Raw genomic sequence first — 20,923 nt, 5'->3', positions numbered from 1 at the left:
CACTTGATTCACAGATTTCCTTTTTCTTGCCAGCTTTATCTTCCTTGACATATTAATGGTAAAGATCATTCAGAACATTTGATAAATATGCGTGCAGCGTGATTGAATCTGTATAGTGTAAATTGATTTTCAGTCTTATATGTTTTAGTTTTTAAACCGTTGGGCTATTGTATAAGGCTATTGGTTTGCGCGCCAAATTTTAAACGCTCAAATAGTTATTTGTCAAACAGTTTTTTTAACGAGCTTATCAAACTTATCCGATTATTGTACGTTCTATTCGATATCTTCGTTGGGCAGCTCGTGTTCGGTTCGTTTATTACCGAACCCGAGTTCGGAAAGTGAAATTTGTTTGATAGTGTTACTGAACATTGTTCGGTTTGATAAATTTTGTTCGTGTTCATTATATTTTCGTCAGAGTTCATGAGTTCGGTTCGTTTACAATTCTAATTTTGTTGCATAAGATAGTGAATATTTAGTCTATAAACGGATAATATTTATAGTTATAATTAGCGATTCTTGGATAACCTCTGATCTTTATTTTCTAATCCTCCCATATACTGATATCATCAAATATCTTCGATCATCATCTTTCTTGCATTATTAAAACTAGACAAAAAAATGTTATTTAAATATAAAGAGCGACAGATGTCATAACATATTTAATGATCATATTTAGGGTAGATGCATACTTCCCACCCGATCCGAACTTAAACCGATGCTCATTACATTCAAATCGGCAAATTAGAGAATTTCTGAAGATAGAGCAGGGAAGTAGCAGATTTTTCAAAAGAAAAGGAATATTATTATTGTTTTTAAAGAATTATATCTATTCATGTAATAAAACTGTATTAATAATATTTAAATAATTTATACTTGAATTTATATATCAATAAAAATATTATTTTATTAAAAGATACAAATTGGTCCGTAACACGGGTAAAACGTTATAGTGTGTGTATTCGAATTTAGGATCGAGTTCTTGTTTTTTTATTGGGTTTCGGGTTTTCAGGTCGGTATGGTCGAAACTTAGACCCGATCCAAAAATATACTCAAAATTAAAATTGAAATCTAAAAATTTAAGTAAAGTAAAATCCAATCGGATCGGTACGAGTCGATATCAATTAGATCGATAAAAATTGCCTTCCCTAATTAAGGTGCTGTGAGATTGAAATATTATTTTGAGATCATGTGTTTAGTTGAGTGATAAGATGAATATGATTGATTTAAAATATTTTTGAGTGAGTAATTTTAATTAATTTAAATAGTTCTTTTTTAATATATATATATACATATATATATATATATATATATATATATATTTTGTTGAAGTCATTATTTTTGTTTTATATTAAAAATTTACATGAAGTAATTTGGTTCCTCGAATCTATCCATGATAATCAAATTCGATTGTTGGTCCCCTTTATCACAATTTCAAATAATACCTCAAATATTATGTTCGGAAAATATGACCCTAAAAATATAAATTTATAACATTACATCTAATTCTTATAACATATTTTTTTTAAACGTTACATAATCTAGCATTCACCACTTCTTTTAGACCAAGCCTATAAGAAAATACTTACAAACCCTGAAAAACCCCAAGCCATATAATATGCTGTTACTACATAACTTTACTGTATCCAAGGTTTCAAGCCCACATATCCCTCTTAATGCTATATTGTGTAGCATTTTGTTCTTATACATTTGACACCCTATAATATAGTGTCTTAGTGTGACATCGATGACCATATTTTCAGTATTAGAATGTGATATTCAAAGTGTTTTTTCTCCGATTTATAATATCGTGGTATCTTTTCTCATGTAATTCATGGTTCAACCCCTCACGCATGCTTTGTTGTAGTTTACATGTATGAGTTTGGACTAAATAATATCCGAAATAGCAACTATAAGAGAAGTATGAACCAAATTATCTCTTAAAAGTTGTGAATTTATAAACTATACTACTTTTTGGATCTTATTTATAAATATACTACCTTCTCTAAAATCTTGCAAATATACAATCTTTTGGATCTTATTTGCAAATATACTACCTTTCACATTTTCATTTCTTTATTACTTATCCCTGCTCCTCTCTCCCACCTCTCACACACACACACACTCTCTCTCTCACTCTTGATGATGAATTATGCCACTGGATGCATACATGAGTACGACGCCAAACATCCAGAAGGTTCTGGCATTGGGTTTAAAGAAGAAGAAACGCCCAATTTTCACGGCTCCTTTTATTCAAAAACGAAGGCCATGGTACAGTTTCTATCCATTGATGCATCTTTTTATGCAAGTGTCCGAGTGAGTATGAACGAACAAATTTCGTTCTCTTTAACACCCAGGTTGAAGAGCTATTGAAAGAATTTAATAATGTATGCATGCTCAAAGGACAAGGGAGACGGCGGGAGGAGAGAGAGAGTTGATGTTGTGTTTTGATTTTGGTGGTTTAAATCGGAGGCAAGCTTGAAAGGGAGGGGTTGGAGATATGATGTCAGGGGTCTATGGTGGGAGTTGTTTTGCGACGGAGTTGGTGAAATAACGGGATATACCTGTAGTTGAAGGGGTTGTGTAGGTTGTGTTATTGATTTTAGTTAATTTCGTGGTTGTTTTTATGATATTAGTACTGGCCCCGCACGGGTGCTCATTTTTCATCATTTCGAATAAATTGCAACTTATTATGCAACTAAATATGATTATCAAAAGATTTTTAAAAAGTTGCATTTCTAGTTACATATATGGTTGTTAGCAATTGCAGATATGGTTGTATATGCAACCACCATATTTTTACATATATTTTCAGGAACATAATATTTCTGCAATTTGTTTTAAAAAGTGACAGTATTTTTGTAAAAATTCTTTTAAACTTGGTTATTTATAAAAAAAAAGCCTGAGGAGATTTAGGAAACGGGTATTCAAAGAAAGAGGGGCAACAAAAAGAAAATATTTTCCTTCACTCACATACACAGACATATTTATATTCAATTAGAAGAATTGAGAAACAGAGAGGACAGCTGGACAGGTGATCACAAAAAGTCAATGGTTTCAGATTGGTTCAAAAAGGGCAAACATATCTAATGCAGCAAGAAGGTAAATTTTAGTGTCCAACACATGTTATTCCTACCTTCACGATTCGTTTTTTCGAACAGAGTGATATTTTTCATTTCAAGTTTTGTAATTCTGTTTTTAAATGACATGGTTGTCATGGGTTTGATTATAATTGAATTATTTATGTATATATAGATTTCATAATTATTAGTATGAGTGAGACTAATCAAACATTATTAACGAAAATTTGGTAAAAACTTTGAAAACAATTTTTGAATAGCTAGCATCTTCCTTTCAAGTAGTTTTTATGCCTTTAACGAGCAAATAATGCAAGTATCCATTTGGACTTTCCTGTCTTAAACTCAACTCTCTTGCCATTTAAAACAACAGCAAAAAATTTGGGTTATCTCAGGCCTAAAATGACAATTTCTTTTGGTAGCTCTGATTATTTCAATTCTATATTAAACTAAAAGAGCCTAGTGCAATGGGATAATCCAGCAATAAGAGTGAGTTTTGGTAAGCTACAAATGAGTTTTCAGATAAAGAAACCAACAGCAGAGTACTCTGATGACAATGGAATTCACGTTTTCCTGTACGTCTTTTTGTATCTGCTTCTGCGGACCTAACACATTTTCGTATACGTCTTTCTCTATCTGTTTCTGTGGACCTAGCATTCCTCAAAATCTTACTGCATGTAAGACTAAAAAAAGTAAACTCCCAAGTCTTTAGGTTGACATGATCAAAGAATAGTATTATATCTTGTACACGTTGAAGTTGAGATTCGACCAAGCTCACTTTCGTCATTGTAGTGTGCGTAGACTTCTCTAGATGCTCTAAGTCTCTGTTCAGACTATAATGCCACATCTATTCAGTTGGCAATCTGTCGAAAAAATGTACGCTGGAAAATACTTACTCTTCTGCTCTCTGCTATTACTTGTAATCCACCCATGCTTTTGTATTGACTCCATCACACAAAATCTTCCTCTTAAAGATGGTGAATTTCTCCTCTCCCAGGGTGAAATCTTCCAGCTCGGATTCTTTTCTCGCGGTACCTCTGGCAACCGTTATGTTGGTGTCTGGTATAATAAAATTCCGGAGAAAAATGTTGTCTGGGTGGCCAACAGAGATAGTCCAATGAGAAACACTTCAGGTGTTTTGTCTGTAGATAAAACAGGACAGCTTGTTTTATCTTACAGCGAAGCGCCACAAGTTATGATCTGGTCAAGTAACATTTCGTCGTCTGGAGATAGCAAGTACTCGGCTAGGTTACTTGATACTGGAAATTTTGTGGTGTTTAAGGATCAATATAGTGAAAAGAATATTTTATGGCAAGGTTTTGATCATCCGACGGATAATTTTCTTGCAACTATGAAGATTGGGTGGAACAAAAGGACGCGAGAAAATAAGTTCATTACCTCTTGGAAGTCACATGACAATCCCGAAACAGGTCCATATTCTTTTAGATTTAATGTTACTGGATCCATCGCCCAGTTGTACATTTTCAATGGTTTGACACCTGTACTAAGAGCAGGACCGTGGAATGGAATTACGTTTAGTGGTCTACCTGGGTATACAGTAAGTCCTGTTAATGACGTTTCCAGTTTGTTCTATATTGATAATGATGAAGAGGTGGCGATGTACTATAGTGTAAATGTTCCTGCATTTTACACAAGATTTGTAATTAATAATGAAGGTTTCGCACAGAGGCTAAATTGGAACACAGGATTGCAAAAATGGGATGTTTTCTGGACAGGACCAAATGGTCAGTGTGATAGGTATGCAAATTGTCGTGCATTTAGTATTTGTGACCCGAATAAAGTGGCTGACCAAGGTTGCGAGTGTCTGCCAGGATATAAAGACAAGTCTGACTCGCCCACAAACACGTTTCAGGGGTGTGTGGCGAAGTCTGAGGCCCTCCTATGTCGAAATGGAGAGGGGTTTATAGAGGTTCCAGGAGTTAAGGTACCGGACGCTGCAAATTCAAAAGCACAATTTAATTTGGAGTTGGGAATTAACGATTGCAAGGACTTTTGCTTAAATAACTGCTCCTGTACAGCGTACACGAGTGCTAATATGAGTAGTGGTAAGGGGTGTCTAACATGGTATGGAGATCTCATAGATGTACGACACTTTTCTGAAAGAGGCCAGATACTCTATTTACGGGTGGATTCCAGCGAATTAGGTAAATCTTCCATTGTTTTTTAGTTGTCTAGGATCAGTGTTTGCTTTTAGAATACTCTTTTCATTCCTGTCAGAGACAACTCGATTGATCTTGTGTTGTAGCCTCAATTTACGAAGACAAAGTCAAATACTGACATGAAAATGAGCCGATAACTCCTGATGTGAATCAAATAATCTGTTTACTAGAAATCACTAGTCAAAGGTTGTCAAGAGTAACCTAATATTGCTGACAATTTTATAGTGTCAAAAGTAAAATTTACCAACATTTAGGATAGGAAGCGTTTACTAATTTCACATGGTTATCACAAAATAAAATATAAGACATGCTTTAAATGGATCATATATTATATCCGGCACACATTCCCGTCCCTGATTATACAAAGAATAAATTAATTTGAGCAATCGGGGATGTGAGGCACTGGGATGAAAGAGCTTTAATTTGATGCCATGGTAAAGAACTAGGTTCTTAAAAGGAAAAAAATTATTTCCAGCAATATGATAATTGCAGCACTAATGATTAAATTTCATGTTTCAGCTAAGGACTCAAAGAATCGACGCCTCGTACTTGTGCTCCCAGTACTTGCCAGTATCTTCCTGCTCATCCTTTTTTTGGTATACTGGTTTTGGTGGAAGAAGAAACAAAGAGGTATAAATTAATGTTAATTGTTGATAAATTTCGGGATATTGCATGCGAAAAATTGAATGAGAAAACTAGAATATGTGCTGAGTTTGGTTGAACTTTCAAAATTTACAAAACCAGTGAGGCATTATGTTCTTCAGATTTTCTAATATGTGCCCATATGCACACACTAACAACTTTTGGGGTAGGTGATAGATTTCTATTAGTGGCCCCCCCCTGCATGCACCAAAATTCCTACCAATCAAAATATCTCACATAACTGAAAAGTAGTTGTTACACTAGAAATACCGTATGTTCTTCTATAGTTATATCCTCTTTAGAGTTTAATTTCCAACTTGGTGCAAAATCATTACAGGAGGAAACCTCGATTTTTCTCAAGGTTCTGGAAATAGTGAGATGTCATTTATGGAAGGGCACCCGGATGTACTTGCAATGAATGAAAGAGGAACAGAGGTGATCTGCTTTTCGCTTAGTACAATGGTTGCAGCCACCGACAATTTTTCTTTTTCTAACAAGTTAGGAGAAGGTGGCTTTGGCACAGTATATAAGGTATCTTGTCTCCCGTGTTTGCTAAAATAGTTTGCTACAATAATATAAATGATAATGATCATCTCTGGAGCTTCCATATATATATTTATACAGGCTAGTGATCCAATACAAACCGATCCTTAAATAAAAACTAAAAACCAGTATAGTTTAATGATATTCGCTTTAAAAAATACTCCCTCCGTTCCAGCCATTTGTATACAAATGGTTGAGACACGGAGACCAAAAAAATTTGTTAAAAATGAGTAAAGTTAGATGAAAATTGTATATAGTTGTGGGACCCATTTATATTTAATAGTAGATTTGAGATAGTGGAAGAATATAGTTGGCGTAATAGTGTTTATATTATTATAAAATGGAGATAATGGAAAAAAGTATTTGGTGTAATGGTGTTTTATATTATTAAAAGTTACTATTTTTGGAATGTATACAATTGGTGGAACGTTCCAAAAAGGAAACTGTATATAAATGAATGGGACAGAGGGAGTAGTGATTTGTGTTACAAGCATTAGTGATTTCTCCCATAATTGGATCTCGGAGTATATCTGCCATGTTATTTTCCGACGATTGTCCCTACCATTAACCTATGAGATACTTCACTCGCTCAACATTCATTCTTCACTCGCTGGAAAAAGAAAAAGAGGAAGAGTTCCCATCCATCATCTCCGTCAAGGCCTCGTTTTACCTGCCATGCCAAGTATGGTGGCTCCTCCGGATTGAAACTTCCATTATATTAGGCAACTAAGGACGAGATTACCATTGCGGCTTTGATGTCCCGAATGTTCTCGGTCGCCTTGATCGGGTCCCGGCTCTTCACCGTATAAAATTTTCCCGTACCGGTGGAGTTGGGGAGGACAACTGAGATTGCAAAGTGAAAGGCGGCGGAGACAGAGGTGGAGGTGGAAGTGGCGGAGATAGAGGTGGAGGTGGCAGGGAAGATGGACTAGGAAGTGTAGATATTAGTAATATTTGCTTTAGAATTTGGTGATATTTCATGTGGGTTTTTAGTTTATAGAATAAGGGGGTTTGTGGTAGAATAAGACACTGTATGTGTATATATATATAGTCTTACTCCAATAGAAACCTCCTTATTCTACAAAATAGAAACTATCACTAAATTTCTAAGAGAATATTACTAAATTCTCAAACAACCCCACTTTCTCCTTCTTCTTCTCCAACCCACCAACCCAGCATCGGCCTCCACCCCACTTCCGGCAGCTTCACCCCGCCAAGTCTCTATCGCTCTCTCCACCTCTGTGCCGCCCGACCCTCTGTAACCACCACGTCCATGTTGGCCTCCATTATTTACATCACCACCAAATCTAACCCCCCTCCACCGCCCCTTCCATTCCACCCCCACCTGCACCTTCGTCCTCACCTCCACCTCAGTCTTCCTCACCTCCAGTACCGTCTGCCCAGCTTAATGCCGATTTCAATTCCAAATCTTTGCCAAAAACTGCCGGACAGAGCTAAAGGCTCCTTCCATGTCAACCACCTCCATATCCACCTTCACCTCCACTATCTCCACCACTTCAACCACCACCTGAATTGGCAACTAGAACAAATCTGGAGATCTGAGCAGTTTCTGGAACAGATCTAGACATTCTGGGCAGTTTCTGCAAGTTTTCACTAATTCCTGCAACATGGATCACTAAATCCTAGAGAATATCACTAAATTGTACTGAGAATATCATAGTTTTTATTTTAAGGGTGGTTTCTATTTGATCATGAGCCTATATAATATATATCCAATATAATGAAATTGATTAAAATTTTGGAATATCCATAACATTTTTTTTTTTACATATTCTATATAATTTTAATTTATTGCATATCAAATACTCTGCCTCAGCAACTAGGAATATACAGTCTACTACAAACTAGACATTGTTTCCTTGTATAATGGTATTGGTAATTTTTAATTTGTTGAAATTTGAAAATGGCTTAATATCCGTTCTTTTAGGGGCAACTGCAATGCGGACAAGATATTGCAGTGAAAAGATTATCAGTTACATCAAACCAAGGGCTAGAGGAATTCAGAAATGAAATCATTCTTATAGCAAAACTTCAGCACAGGAATCTAGTAAGACTGTTGGGATATTGCTTCCAAAAAGAGAAAATGTTGATCTACGAGTACCTGCCCAACAGAGGATTAGATTGCTTCATTTTTGGTATATCCTTTCCTTCGACCAATAGCTCATTTGTATCTGGTTTCTAATTATATGTTAATAATATTTGTCAACTATGTAATTTGTAAGCAAAAAAGTCGATGCTAAACTGGCGCACCCGCTTTAATATTGCACTGGGAATTGCTCGAGGAATGATATATCTTCACCAGGATTCAAGATTAAGAATCATTCACAGGGATTTGAAAGCCAGCAATGTGTTACTCGATGCTTCCATGAATCCAAAAATATCAGATTTTGGAATGGCTAGAATAGTTGGCAGTGATCAAAATGAAGATACTACGAGGAGAGTTGTTGGAACATAGTGAGTGATGCTTGCACATTTTATATACACTAATTTGTTTCTCTCTTCCACTCCCATTATATTTGCATAGGCTGAGAAATTAAGCAAGGGAGACAACTAAAATTAACATCATATAATGGATTTGCATTTCAGTGGTTACATGTCACCTGAGTATGCCATGGAAGGACTTTTCTCAATCAAATCGGATGTGTTCAGCTATGGCGTTCTACTATTAGAAATAATCAGTGGCAGGAGAAACACCAGTACTTTTGACGCTGGAAAATCTGTGAATTTAGTTGGTCATGTATGTTAATTGCTTCTCACACATTCACCAGTAGGTAGTTTGGAATTTGATTGTAACAGCCAACATGGCGGATGTGATGTTTTTTTATAGGTCTGGGATCGGTGGCTAGAAGGCAAACCTTTGGAAATAGTTGATGCATCATTGGCTGAATCGTTTGATGTTAGTGAAGTTTTAAGATGCATTCATGTAGGATTGTTGTGTGTACAAGAATCTGCTGCTGTTAGACCAACTATGTCGGAGGCAGCCTCTATGCTTTGTAACGAAAGAGCTACTCCTTCTCCCATGGAACAGCCTGCATTCATAAACAGAGCACAAGTATATTTTGGAACTCTGAAGTCATCAAGTTCCTCTTCAAGAATTGGAGCTACTACTACTACTGAAATGACAACAGCTATAGCTGAAGGTCGATAGATTTGTGGTAACTTATACTTTTATTCATAAATTTTTATTCGTTGAAATGGTTTGATAGTCATGTAATTATTATCTTTGTTCAGAAGAAACCCTGTTAATTTGTGAAGATAGCCATCTATTTGATACATGTATTTCTATGCAGTGTGTAGAAAATGTGTACAGTTTTGTTAACGCTTGACATGTTAAACATGGTTGACTTGAACGTTAAAGTTTCAGAATATCCAAGTACTTCTACTTGCAGGTTGTGCATAATTAGGCAGAATGTGTGAAAGAGTAGACGGTCCTGGAGGACCTGGACTATATATACTCCACAGTCCACAGGATTGTTCTTGGGGCTAAATGCTCTTTTAACCCTCAATGTTTGGGGGTGTGTACCAATACGGCCTCAATGTTTTAACTCGATCTATTCAACTCTCCAAGTATCCGATATGTTTCGATTAGTCGTCATACGAAAAAACGGTATATAGCAGATGGACAATCATGACATTTCACACCCGTGAGGGTTAAAAGAGCATTAAACATGGAGGATTAAAAGGAACATCTAATATATTTTTTAGGGGTTAAAAGGAATGAGCAAACTTTATCTTCAATAGTAATTATAAAGTTTACCCTCCGTTATATACCCTTTTTTGGCTTCATCCAGTAATGAGGGTTAATCGGAGCACATCAGATACTTGGAGGGTTGAATTGGCCGAGTTAAAATATTGAGGCCGCATCGGTACACACCCCCAAACATTGAGGGTTAAAAGGGCACTAAGCCTTGTTCTTGGACAGGGCTTGTAACACCCCAGTCCCACATCGAGGGGTGTGGAGACTTTAGTTCTGTTTATAAGCATAAATACTATTACCAATTGCACCAACAAATCATGATCTTTTGGGGGCCTGTGGTGGGCTTGTGGATTACCCAAGTTGTTGCAGTTGGGCCAGTATATTTAGGCTTATTTTCGGATTCGGATTTCGGGACTTGACCCGATTTTCGAAAAAGGCTCGGGATTTGACCCGGGTTGTCACATATGGTATCCAGAGCAGGCTCTCGAAAGCTTGATTCGTCAAGTTGCCGGAGGTGGGGACACGAAGGCTGGTGGTATTATCCCGCAATGGACAGAGATCCGGAGGCGGGGACACAAAGCCAGCCGGTATTATCCCACAATGGCTAGAGAGGTTCGATCTGGGCCTATGGGCTATCCGTTTCGGCCTGACGAGGACGTCAGGAATTTAAGTGGGGGAGTTTGTAACACCCCAGTCCCACATCGAGGGGTGTGGAGACTTTAGTTCTGTTTATAAGCATAAATACTATTGGGCTTGTGGATTACCCAAGTTGTTGCAGTTGGGCCAGTATATTTAGGCTTATTTTCGGATTCGGATTTCGGGACTTGACCCGATTTTCGAAAAAGGCTCGGGATTTGACCCGGGTTGTCACAGGGCTGCTCTCACTTAGTTTTTAAAATGCTAATGATGTGTTTCTTCGGCATGACCTGTAGAATAGAAAACATACTATATGTGTAACTCATGGAGCCAGGTCACCTCAAATCGATCCTCCACGACCCATGGATGCCCTTAGCTTCTAAACGTTGATAGAAACATTGTTGTTGACAGTTCAAAGGATGAAGGATGGTTTCCTGGAATCTGACCGCACTTATAATGCAAAATCTAGACTAATACGAAAAATGATTAGAACATTTGATCAGGCAAAGAGTATAATGCATTTGTTTTAACTCTAAATGGCCCAGAGGGTTTAGCTAAAACCATGCAGCAGGCTTTTAGATGCAAATAACTTAGCTTCTCATTGGCTAATTAAGAATATATATGCACTCATCTCGGGTTCCTTCCTTTGACAATATTTAAATTGACAATATTTAATTTAGTCTTTACATTGACTAAATTAAAGTATAGTGGTGGAAATAAACTAGTAGAATTGTTCCACCATCTCATTATTTGTTAGCCTCCATGAGTTTCAGAGCAGCCCATCACATGGGTCAGCTCATGACAACTAGATAATATAGTTTTGACAAATTCCTCTACAGACTTGGTTCAAATTCTTCTAATGTTTGTTTTTGCAGTTTGATGCAGACTTGAGTATACTTTCTGAAATTCTTTTCAGACTCTGTTGCCATCAGACCGCAACATTTTACGTGAACAAAACATGGATGCTGGAAATAACTTGCTCCTCTACTTTCTGCTACTGCTTGTTATCCGGCCATGCTTTTGTATCGACTCCCTCACGCAAAGCCAGCCTCTTAAGGATGGTGATTTTCTGATCTCACAAGGGGAGGTCTTTCAACTTGGATTCTTTTCTCGTGGTAAATCTGGCAATCGTTACGTTGGTGTTTGGTATTACAAACTTTCAGAGAAAACCGTTGTTTGGGTGGCGAATAGAGATCATCCCCTGACAAACACTTCTGGAGTTCTGTCTGTAGATACAACAGGACAGCTTGCTCTGTCTTACAGCGGAACTCCACAAGTTTTGATTTGGTCGAGTGACATTTTGTCGACAGGAGGTGGCAACTACTCGGCTAAGATACTGGATACAGGGAATTTCGTGTTGTTTAAGGATCAATATAGTGAAAAGAATACAGTGTGGCAAGGCTTTGATCATCCAACTGATACTTTTCTTCCATACATGAAGCTGCAGTGGAACAAAAGGACTAGAGAAAATAAGTTTCTCACTTCGTGGAAGTCACCCGAAAATCCAGCAAGTGGTCAGTATTCTTTTAGATTCAACGTTACTGGATCCGTCCCTCAGCTGTACATTTACGATGGTGTGACACCCGTGCTACGAGCAGGACCGTGGAATGGCATTACATTTAGTGGTCTGCCTGAGTACACAGTAAGTCCTGTGAATGATGTCACCAACTTGTTCTATATTGACAATAATGAAGAGGTGGCGACTTACTATATCGTTAACACTCCTGGATTATTCACAAGATTTGTACTGAATGATGAAGGTTTTACCGAGAGGCTAAACTGGAACCCAGAATCGCAAAAATGGGACGCGTTTTGGACAGGGCCTGACGGTCAGTGTGATAAGTATGCACATTGTGGTGCATTTAGTAATTGTAACCCGGTTAAATTAAGTGACCAAGGTTGCGAGTGCCTGCCAGGTTATCAGGACAGGTCAGGAGGGAAATCACCCACAAACATATTTGGGGGATGTGTGCGAAAGCCTGGCGCTCTAGTGTGCAATAATGGGGAGGGCTTCAAGGAGGTCCCGGGAGTAAAAGTACCGGATGCTACCAAAGCACGTTGGCAGTCTGATCTCGGAATCAAAGCTTGCAAGGAGTTCTGCCTAAAGGACTGCTCGTGTTCGGCTTGCATGACTGTTAATATTACTAGTGGCAAGGGATGCTTAACATGGTATGCAGATCTGATAGATGTACGAGAGTTCTCCCAAGGAGGTCAGGTACTCTATTTACGGGTGGATTCCAGCGAACTCGGTATGTAGTCCATTCTTATTAATCCTTGCTATGATTACCTCTTGCTTAATTAGTTGAAATTTTCCCTTCATTTCCGTGGCAATAGACTATAGTTCTTGATTACTGAGTCATCCTTTAAATGATTAGATCAGGTTATGTCCAAATTTTTGCTTAATTGTTCTGTCAAATAAAAAAAAATTGCTTAATTGCAGAACATTTTATTTATTTTTTTGAAAAATCAGCTTAACTGCAGAACATATACAAACATAAAGTAATAGTTTCATGTTTTTTTGTTTCTTAAAATTGTTTTGAACATTATCAATATAATCTTACAGAGAAACTAATTTTGAGTTATAAATCCAAACACGCGCCATATAAGTTAACACAAACTACGTAGTAAACGAAATGTGGAAGGAGTAGTAGCATTAAAATGGAGCAATTGACCCGGCAATGGAAGACTGCAGATTATGCAGAAGAACTATTCATATAAGATAGTTGCAATTGCAATACATAATAGTTGACTTTGATTTCCAAGGAAATTGAGTACATAGTACGTAGCATCCACATTTTGTGTAGTGTGATGTATAGTGCACTTCACAGCAAGAAGGAAGCAGAATGAGAAGCAGACAGGTTTAAATCAAAACTGGTCTGTTTAGCTTTAGATGGTCGGTCAAATTCTCAGATATATACTAAAATTTGAATATCTGGATTTCAAATGAAATCCACATCCAAATTCCCAAACAACTTATTTGATCAAATCCAAGATTTCAAATGAAATCCAGATTCCCAAACAGGCCTTAAAATCAAACACGATGGGTATGGTTTAGGATTTGTGTATTTTAGTACCCAAAACAATATAGTCATTATAAACTATTATCCGGATTTAGATGATTTGGTTTAGTTTAAGTATTGCTATTTCTCGTTGTCACATGTTCGTCTCATGTATGAATGATTAAGCGTCATAAGAGCACTTTAAACCCACATATATATATATATATATATATGTCTCATGCACGGATAAGTGTTATAAGAGTATTTTAAATGTTTAGTTGTAACGGTTACCCTCTGATTGCATGTTTCAGCTAAGGATCGAACGAAGCGAGTCCTTTTAAAAGTTTTGCTCCCAGTACTTGTTACCATCATCCTCATAATTGTATTGATATCTCGGTTACTCTTGAAGAAGAAGAAGATTAGAGGTAATATTGATGTTGATAAATTAATCATATCACTTGCATAATTATTATGTCCACAGCCATTAATGGCTGTGTGGAGGAGTTAACCAACACACAGGTTTTGGGTCGTTCGATGAATATCCAGCGGTTAGGATTAGATTGTGCTTTTTTAATACATACAACATTTTTTAACAGTTGTACGGAGAAAATGACCCATACAGCGGTTTTTAAGCGTTGAACGACACCCTGTACAACGGTTAAAAAGTGCTGTGCGTATTATAAGAATGTTATAATCCTGGCTGCTGGATATTATTCAACGCACCCAATTATTATATGGAGAAATAGTTACTAAAATATGAGCTGGATAAAGTTGAAATTTTCAAATTTCGCAATAACAAGTGAGCCATCATTGGAGAAACTGATTTCTGAGGTTCTGCAAAACAATTACAGCAAAGAATAAAAACCGAGAACTGTCTCACGGTTCTGAAAATAGTGATATATCATTCATGGAACGCTACCAGGATGCACTGGCAGCGAATGACACAGAGGTGCATTGCTTTTCTGCCAATACGATTATTGCAGCCACAGAAAATTTTTCAATTTCTAAAAAGTTGGGAGAAGGCGGCTTTGGCCCCGTGTACAAGGTATGATTTCTTTTGGGATATAGTCAAGAATAAGCCTTCAATTAATCTTAAGCATGTTGATAGAAGCATGAGTCCCATATATTGACATCATAATATAGTATTCTCGTGCTGAAAAATAATAAATATTATAAACTGCATCTAGTTATTGTTTTCGAGAGGATAGAATTACTTATTTAAAAGAGCACAGCCTAGTGCTTTCTTTCTACCTCACTATGATAATTTGAATTATGCAAATTACTGATTCCAGTACAAATCACTGATATTAGCAGAAAACAAAACTAGATTTACAACAAACAGTTTCCACTACTGGTAAATCTAAACCTTGTTTCTTTTTTGTTGGTAATATTACATACCTCTAGACATGAAGAAACTTCCACAATAACTAGCTAGTGATGTTATTTTAGGGCCAACTGCACGGTGGACAAGATATTGCTGTGAAGAGATTATCAATTACATCAACCCAAGGCATAGAGGAATTCAGAAATGAGATCATTCTTATAGCAAAACTTCAGCACCGGAACCTAGTAAGACTGTTGGGATATTGCATTCAGCAAGAGAAAATGCTAATCTATGAGTACCTTCCTAACAGAGGATTAGATCACTTCATTTTTGGTATATCCTTTCCTTCGACTAGTAGTTTATTTTATATATGTCAAATTATATTTGCCATCATGATCCTAATTTTTAAATGTCTTATAAAGCAAAAAAGTCAGTGCTAAACTGGCGCACACGTTTTGATATTGCAACGGGGATTGCTCGAGGAATGATATATCTTCACCATGACTCCAGATTGAGAATCATTCACAGGGATTTGAAAGCTAGCAATGTATTGTTGGATGCTTCCATGAACCCTAAAATATCAGATTTCGGAATGGCTAGAATATTTGGCAGTGACCAAAACGAAGAAACTACAAAGAGAGTTGTCGGAACATAGTGAGTGATTCTTGCAATTTTTTTACTGCTCTCCTCCTTTAACACTATATACATTTATATTCAAAGAGAAAATAGGTAATGTGAAGGCAACATATATTAAAATCATACGGGTATGCATTTCAGTGGTTATATGTCACCAGAATATGCTATGGAAGGACTTTTCTCAATAAAATCTGATGTCTTCAGCTACGGCGTTCTACTATTAGAAATCATTAGCGGAAGAAAAAACACCAGTAGTTTCGATGCTGAAAACTCTATCAACTTAATTGGCCATGTAAGCTAATCAATTCTCTTTTGTGCACACATACACACACCAAAAATGTGTTGAAATATTGATTGTATTAGTCGGCATAATGGACATGATGCTTCTTTTATAGGTTTGGGATCGGTGGCTGCAAGGGAAACCTTTAGAAATTGTTGATGCATCATTGGGTGAATCATATGATGTAAGTGAAGTTTCAAGATGCATCCATATAGGACTGCTGTGTGTCCAAGAATCTGCTGCTATTCGGCCAACTATGTCAGAGGTAGCCTCAATGTTGTGTAACGAAAGAACACCTTCATCTGCACCAGAACAACCTGCATTCATAAATAGAGCAACAGTAAATTTTGGATCTGTAAAGTCATGTTCTTCTTCTGGAATCGCAGCCACTAAAACTAATAGTGTGACAGTGAGTATAGTTGAAGGACGGTAATATGTGCTGGTTTATACTTTTGATCAAGAAATAAATTTCATATCATAATCCATTAATTGTAAAAAACTTTTGTAAATTATATTAAAATTGTTTATTCTGTAAAATATTCTGCTAGTTGGGTAATTTATTTTAGTTGTATGAAAAAGCTCTGTTGATCTATGAAGATAAATTTCCATCAAATAAATTTCAATTGCTTCTTGTAAACTGTAATATGTACCATGAATGAAGGACAATCTGCCAATTAGCTCTGGGATTACCTATCCCTGTTATGTACATTGGACTAAGGGTTACTTCCTTGCACCTTCCATTGCAGCCCCCATGAATACTTATCTGTTAAGTTTACAACCTCTACTCAACAATGATTCAAATCTAATATTCGGATACAAAAAAATATATATTGACTTTGATTTAAAAGAGAAGTGTGCATAGTAAGAACCAATGGTTCTGCATAAAAAATTTGCCGAACTGCCACATATAAAAACTGCAGAACCTTTGATTTTTGTTCTGCAGAATTGTTAGTTCTTATTGTTCTCTAAACACTGTCTCTCTTTACTAAACATACAATTTTTTTAGGACACATCTAAAGTTCTTTTAAATGAATTACAAATTAAACAGATCTAAATCTTTTGTTTTATTCAAGTGCAGCAACTTCTAAATGTGATTTAATCCTGCTCCTGTAGGAGGTCTGGCAAGTTGGAACTTGTCTTCATTGAATTCACTGGATCCACTGATCTCCCAGTTTATAAAATATGCTGAACTGGTTTAATCATATATAGGTTCCCGTTGTTTCACAGATTCCAAAATTCAATATTCTGATGCTTGATTAATATCAAAACAAGAAATTTTTCGGAAACAACTAACACAGTTATAATTTACTTAAATCTCTGTTAATGACTGTATTGTAGGACCAAAAATATAACGAAAAATTGATAAAGTAGGTGGTATAATGACCTTAAAGATGGATAGATTTTCTTTGTTTGAATTCCAGAAATCTTTTGATGTAGCTAGGCAAGGATGTATCTTGTGTTTCATTTATACTCAGCGGAAAAAGCAAATTCAAATATTTATTAAAAATGAAAAAGCATAGTGACAATCAAATATGATCCAAGATCTCTTAACAGTAAAACAAACTTAGTTAAACAAAACATCACTCACCTTGCGCTTCTGTAGATATATAATCGAATTCAATAAGGTTGAAATAAAGATCTTTCACTACTGATAAGGCTACAATATTTCCTATTTCCCCTGCTTTTGCTTTAGGATGTAGAGAAGATATATGATAGGCAGGTTGGTTTTGGAGCTTCTCTCCTTTCTTTTAATCTCATTTGACTTAAGTGCACTGAGCACATGCATATTAATTTGAATATCAGCTTCTTCATGTTAGCTGCAGTTTGGTACTTACTGCTGTTCAAACTGTTGGGCACCACACCCCTTGTTAATTAGTATACTACCAATTAATTTTTTAATATTTCCGGTTACTCGATACTTTGGACTTAATTCTATCCAGCCTAGCCTATTATTGAACATACCTAATTGCCATTGAATCAATGACCTTAAAACTTATTTATTAATTAGCTAATGTTATGTGTTTTATTAAAATAATTGAGAAATGTGTTCTACTTCTCACAAGTCACAGCTTTAGTTTCTACAGACATTCACAGCTTTGTTCTACTGCTCACAGCTTTAGTTTCTGTGAAAATTGCCTAATGAATTTTCATTTGATTTTTATAGCATGAATTTAGGATGTAATATAATTGACATAACTGAGAGATGGTACTGCATTCAGACATTGATATTGTAGATAATTAAGAAAGGATTTGGCAAACAAAGATTTTTATTCCCAGAAGTTCATTCTGGATAGCTGTGTAACAACCTCGGGAACTCCTTAGACTCCTGTAATTAATCTTACATTTTACTAAATCCAAAATATTCCTGATTTTACTGACTAATTTCAACATTCCTTTTCATCAGTTAAAATCTTGACTTCAAATCATTCTCTAAAATAGTTGAACTTTTTTAACTGGAAACACTTTGTGAAGATATCCGCCGGTTCTGCTCAAGTTCGGCAAAACAGAATTTTCAGCTCATCATCTTAAACAGGTTCTCAAATGATGTGATTAAAAATTCCAATGTGTTTTACTCGGCTGTAGAAAACAGCATAGTTTTATTAGCGCAGCTGACATATATAGCAGCAGAAACACCATCTTGTTGCTGCATATCCTACTAAATCATCTATTGTTTATTGTTTTTTTTATTATGACCACGAGATGGCTTTTGTACCGATGATAACAACCATTGGTGTAAAAAGCGCATTAAACAGCCGTCTAAGCGGAAATCAGGCATAAAATGTTTCAATTTTGTACTAAGCGGATGATTAAATGTTTTTAAAAATTAAGCGGATTAAGCAATCGTTAAGCAGATTAAGCGGTCAAAATGACTTGCTAATTTTTTAATTTTATAATATTAATTTTTTATAATATAACTGTATATATATATATGTTATATTATTTAAAAATATATATTTTATTAAAAATATTAAAAATTTAAATTCTTACCACAATATAATATTATTTTTAAATATATTAATATTGTAACTAAATATTTAATTATATTTTATTAATTCACTTATTGACCCGCTTAATATTCCACTTAAACGTCCGATTTACTGCTTAAGTGATAAAGAGTCCTTGCACGGCTTAGAACTGATTTTCACAACAGTGGTAACAACTGATCCTTTTCCTATCTTTCAAACTAGGCTAAAACACACATTAGCCCTTCAAGTTGACATCAATATTAACATGAGCCCCTAAAGTACTGTTTTGTACAGTTCAGCACCCCGACTACCAGATATGTTTGCATAAACCCTTCCCGCTTTTTCCTGCAGTTGCAAGCTCACAGTGCGCAAGGACAAGGGAGTAATTACCCATAAACAGTTGCTTACTACGGTGATGATTTGTAGGCCACTATGCTTTGGCTCCTACTCCTGTTGCTGTAATACTAATATCCAGCAATATTTCTTTTTCTTAAAAAATAATCCATCAATATTTGTAATTTTCTTGATATTTATTACTCCCTCCGTCCCACCCATTTCTTATCGAATGGGTTGGGCACGGAGGTTAAGAAATATGTATAAAGTAGTGGAAAAGAGGGAGAAAAGTGGGTAAAGTGGTGGGACCCATTGATTTTTAATGTATAAAAAGAAGATAGTGGAGTTAAAGTAGTGTGAAAAGGAAAGAAAAATGTAGAAGTGGTGGAACCCATTGACTATTTTTGGTAAGTTTTGAAATGTAAAGAATTGGGTGGGACATCCAAAAGAGGAAAGTGTAAAGAAATGGATGGGACGGAGGGAGTATTTAGTAGCATCTAAATTAATACTACCTCCATCCCAAATTAGATGAGCTCGTTGACTTCGGGCACGCACTTTAAAGTCCATTGACCGCATAGCTACATTACTTATTTTTAAAATTTTATTTTTCCAAATAAAAATTTAAAAAATGAATTTCAAATATATACGGTCAATGCACCTTAAGTTACGTGCCCAAAGTCAACTAGCTCATCTAATTTGGGATAGAGGGAGTATATATTCCTCCTTTTTCTGTGTGTTTTTTATTAATGTAATTTATTTATATGTTTTCTGGCTGATGTTGGATATTGTGATCATGAAATATATTTTATTTTAAAAATAAAAAACAATGAATAAATTGTAAATAACCACTAATATATTTGTAAATATCTGATGAATTTTTTTTAATTTACTTAGCCGAAATAACTCAATTTTTATAATTTAAGAAGATGATATTAATTTTAATTTTTTATCATTACAAAATTGAGATTCTTAATTTGTAATTAACAAAAATAATAATTTTAATTAAATTTTCTTTTGAAAATAATTAAATTTAAATTTGAAACTTGAATAGAAACACAAATCATGATACTATTATAATATTGAGACAGAAACATGAACAAATAAATATATTTTTTTTTGAAAGCAAATATAATTTTTTTTATTTACTGCTACATTATTTTTTAATCCGTTGATTTTTGTATAATTTACGTCCAATCAAAACAAGCGAATTTCCATTTTCCAATTTCGAATTTGATATCGATTTTAAGGTTTTTAGTAATAAAAAGCCAAACCACCACCCGGGGCCGAAGTCATACACAGGGAGCAACTTTGTGTACTCATGTCTCATTTGCAGAGCGTATATATATACAACCATACTACACCGTTGCAAACTAAAATGGAGGGTTAATATGTACGTTCAGGTTCCACCAAAAGTAGCATGCCCACACTACCCCTGCACTCTAACGGCTACATGTGAGCTTGCAACTGTAGGAAAAAGCGGGGGAGGGTTTATGCAAACATATCTGGTAGTTGGGGTGCTGAACCGTACAAAACGGTACTTTAGGGGCTCATGTCAATATTGATGTCAACTTGAAGGGCTAATGTGTGTTTTA

General features: G+C 35.7%; 2 protein-coding genes across 2 annotated transcripts; both read left to right on the top strand.

The window, feature by feature from the left end:
- The first annotated feature begins 3,859 nt into the window (after nucleotides 1-3,859).
- LOC108198188 (G-type lectin S-receptor-like serine/threonine-protein kinase At4g27290) lies at nucleotides 3,860-9,749 on the top strand. The gene is made up of 7 exons (XM_064082483.1): nucleotides 3,860-5,239; nucleotides 5,774-5,884; nucleotides 6,234-6,427; nucleotides 8,388-8,595; nucleotides 8,683-8,914; nucleotides 9,047-9,197; nucleotides 9,288-9,749. Exons 1-7 carry the CDS (start codon nucleotides 3,913-3,915, stop codon nucleotides 9,606-9,608), a joined length of 2,544 nt encoding a protein of 847 aa, XP_063938553.1. The 5' UTR covers nucleotides 3,860-3,912; the 3' UTR covers nucleotides 9,609-9,749.
- Nucleotides 9,750-11,565: 1,816 nt separating this feature from the next.
- On the top strand, nucleotides 11,566-16,569 carry LOC108198187 (G-type lectin S-receptor-like serine/threonine-protein kinase At1g11410). The gene is made up of 7 exons (XM_017365956.2): nucleotides 11,566-13,042; nucleotides 14,104-14,217; nucleotides 14,644-14,837; nucleotides 15,242-15,449; nucleotides 15,539-15,770; nucleotides 15,894-16,044; nucleotides 16,148-16,569. Exons 1-7 carry the CDS (start codon nucleotides 11,752-11,754, stop codon nucleotides 16,463-16,465), a joined length of 2,508 nt encoding a protein of 835 aa, XP_017221445.1. The 5' UTR covers nucleotides 11,566-11,751; the 3' UTR covers nucleotides 16,466-16,569.
- The last annotated feature ends 4,354 nt before the right edge of the window (nucleotides 16,570-20,923 follow it).

Source organism: Daucus carota, chromosome 8 (genome assembly GCF_001625215.2).
Source record: "Daucus carota subsp. sativus chromosome 8, DH1 v3.0, whole genome shotgun sequence".
NCBI lineage: Eukaryota > Viridiplantae > Streptophyta > Magnoliopsida > Apiales > Apiaceae > Daucus > Daucus carota.
The sequence above is the reverse complement of the archived record's forward strand: the minus strand, read 5'-3'. Positions and strand labels throughout refer to the sequence as shown.

What these genes read in the sequence shown, in the direction of transcription:
- LOC108198188 (XM_064082483.1), top strand. Translation starts at nt 3,913, where the DNA reads ATGCCACATCTATTCAGTTGGCAATCTGTCGAAAAAATGTACGCTGGA. An exon ending in GTGGAAGAAGAAACAAAGAG is followed by an intron (nt 5,885 to 6,233) that starts GTATAAATTAAT and finishes AAATCATTACAG; the next exon opens with GAGGAAACCTCGATTTTTCT. An exon ending in AGGAGAGTTGTTGGAACATA is followed by an intron (nt 8,915 to 9,046) that starts GTGAGTGATGCT and finishes TTTGCATTTCAG; the next exon opens with TGGTTACATGTCACCTGAGT.
- LOC108198187 (XM_017365956.2), top strand. Translation starts at nt 11,752, where the DNA reads ATGGATGCTGGAAATAACTTGCTCCTCTACTTTCTGCTACTGCTTGTT. An exon ending in GAAGAAGAAGAAGATTAGAG is followed by an intron (nt 14,218 to 14,643) that starts GTAATATTGATG and finishes AAACAATTACAG; the next exon opens with CAAAGAATAAAAACCGAGAA. An exon ending in GCTTTGGCCCCGTGTACAAG is followed by an intron (nt 14,838 to 15,241) that starts GTATGATTTCTT and finishes ATGTTATTTTAG; the next exon opens with GGCCAACTGCACGGTGGACA.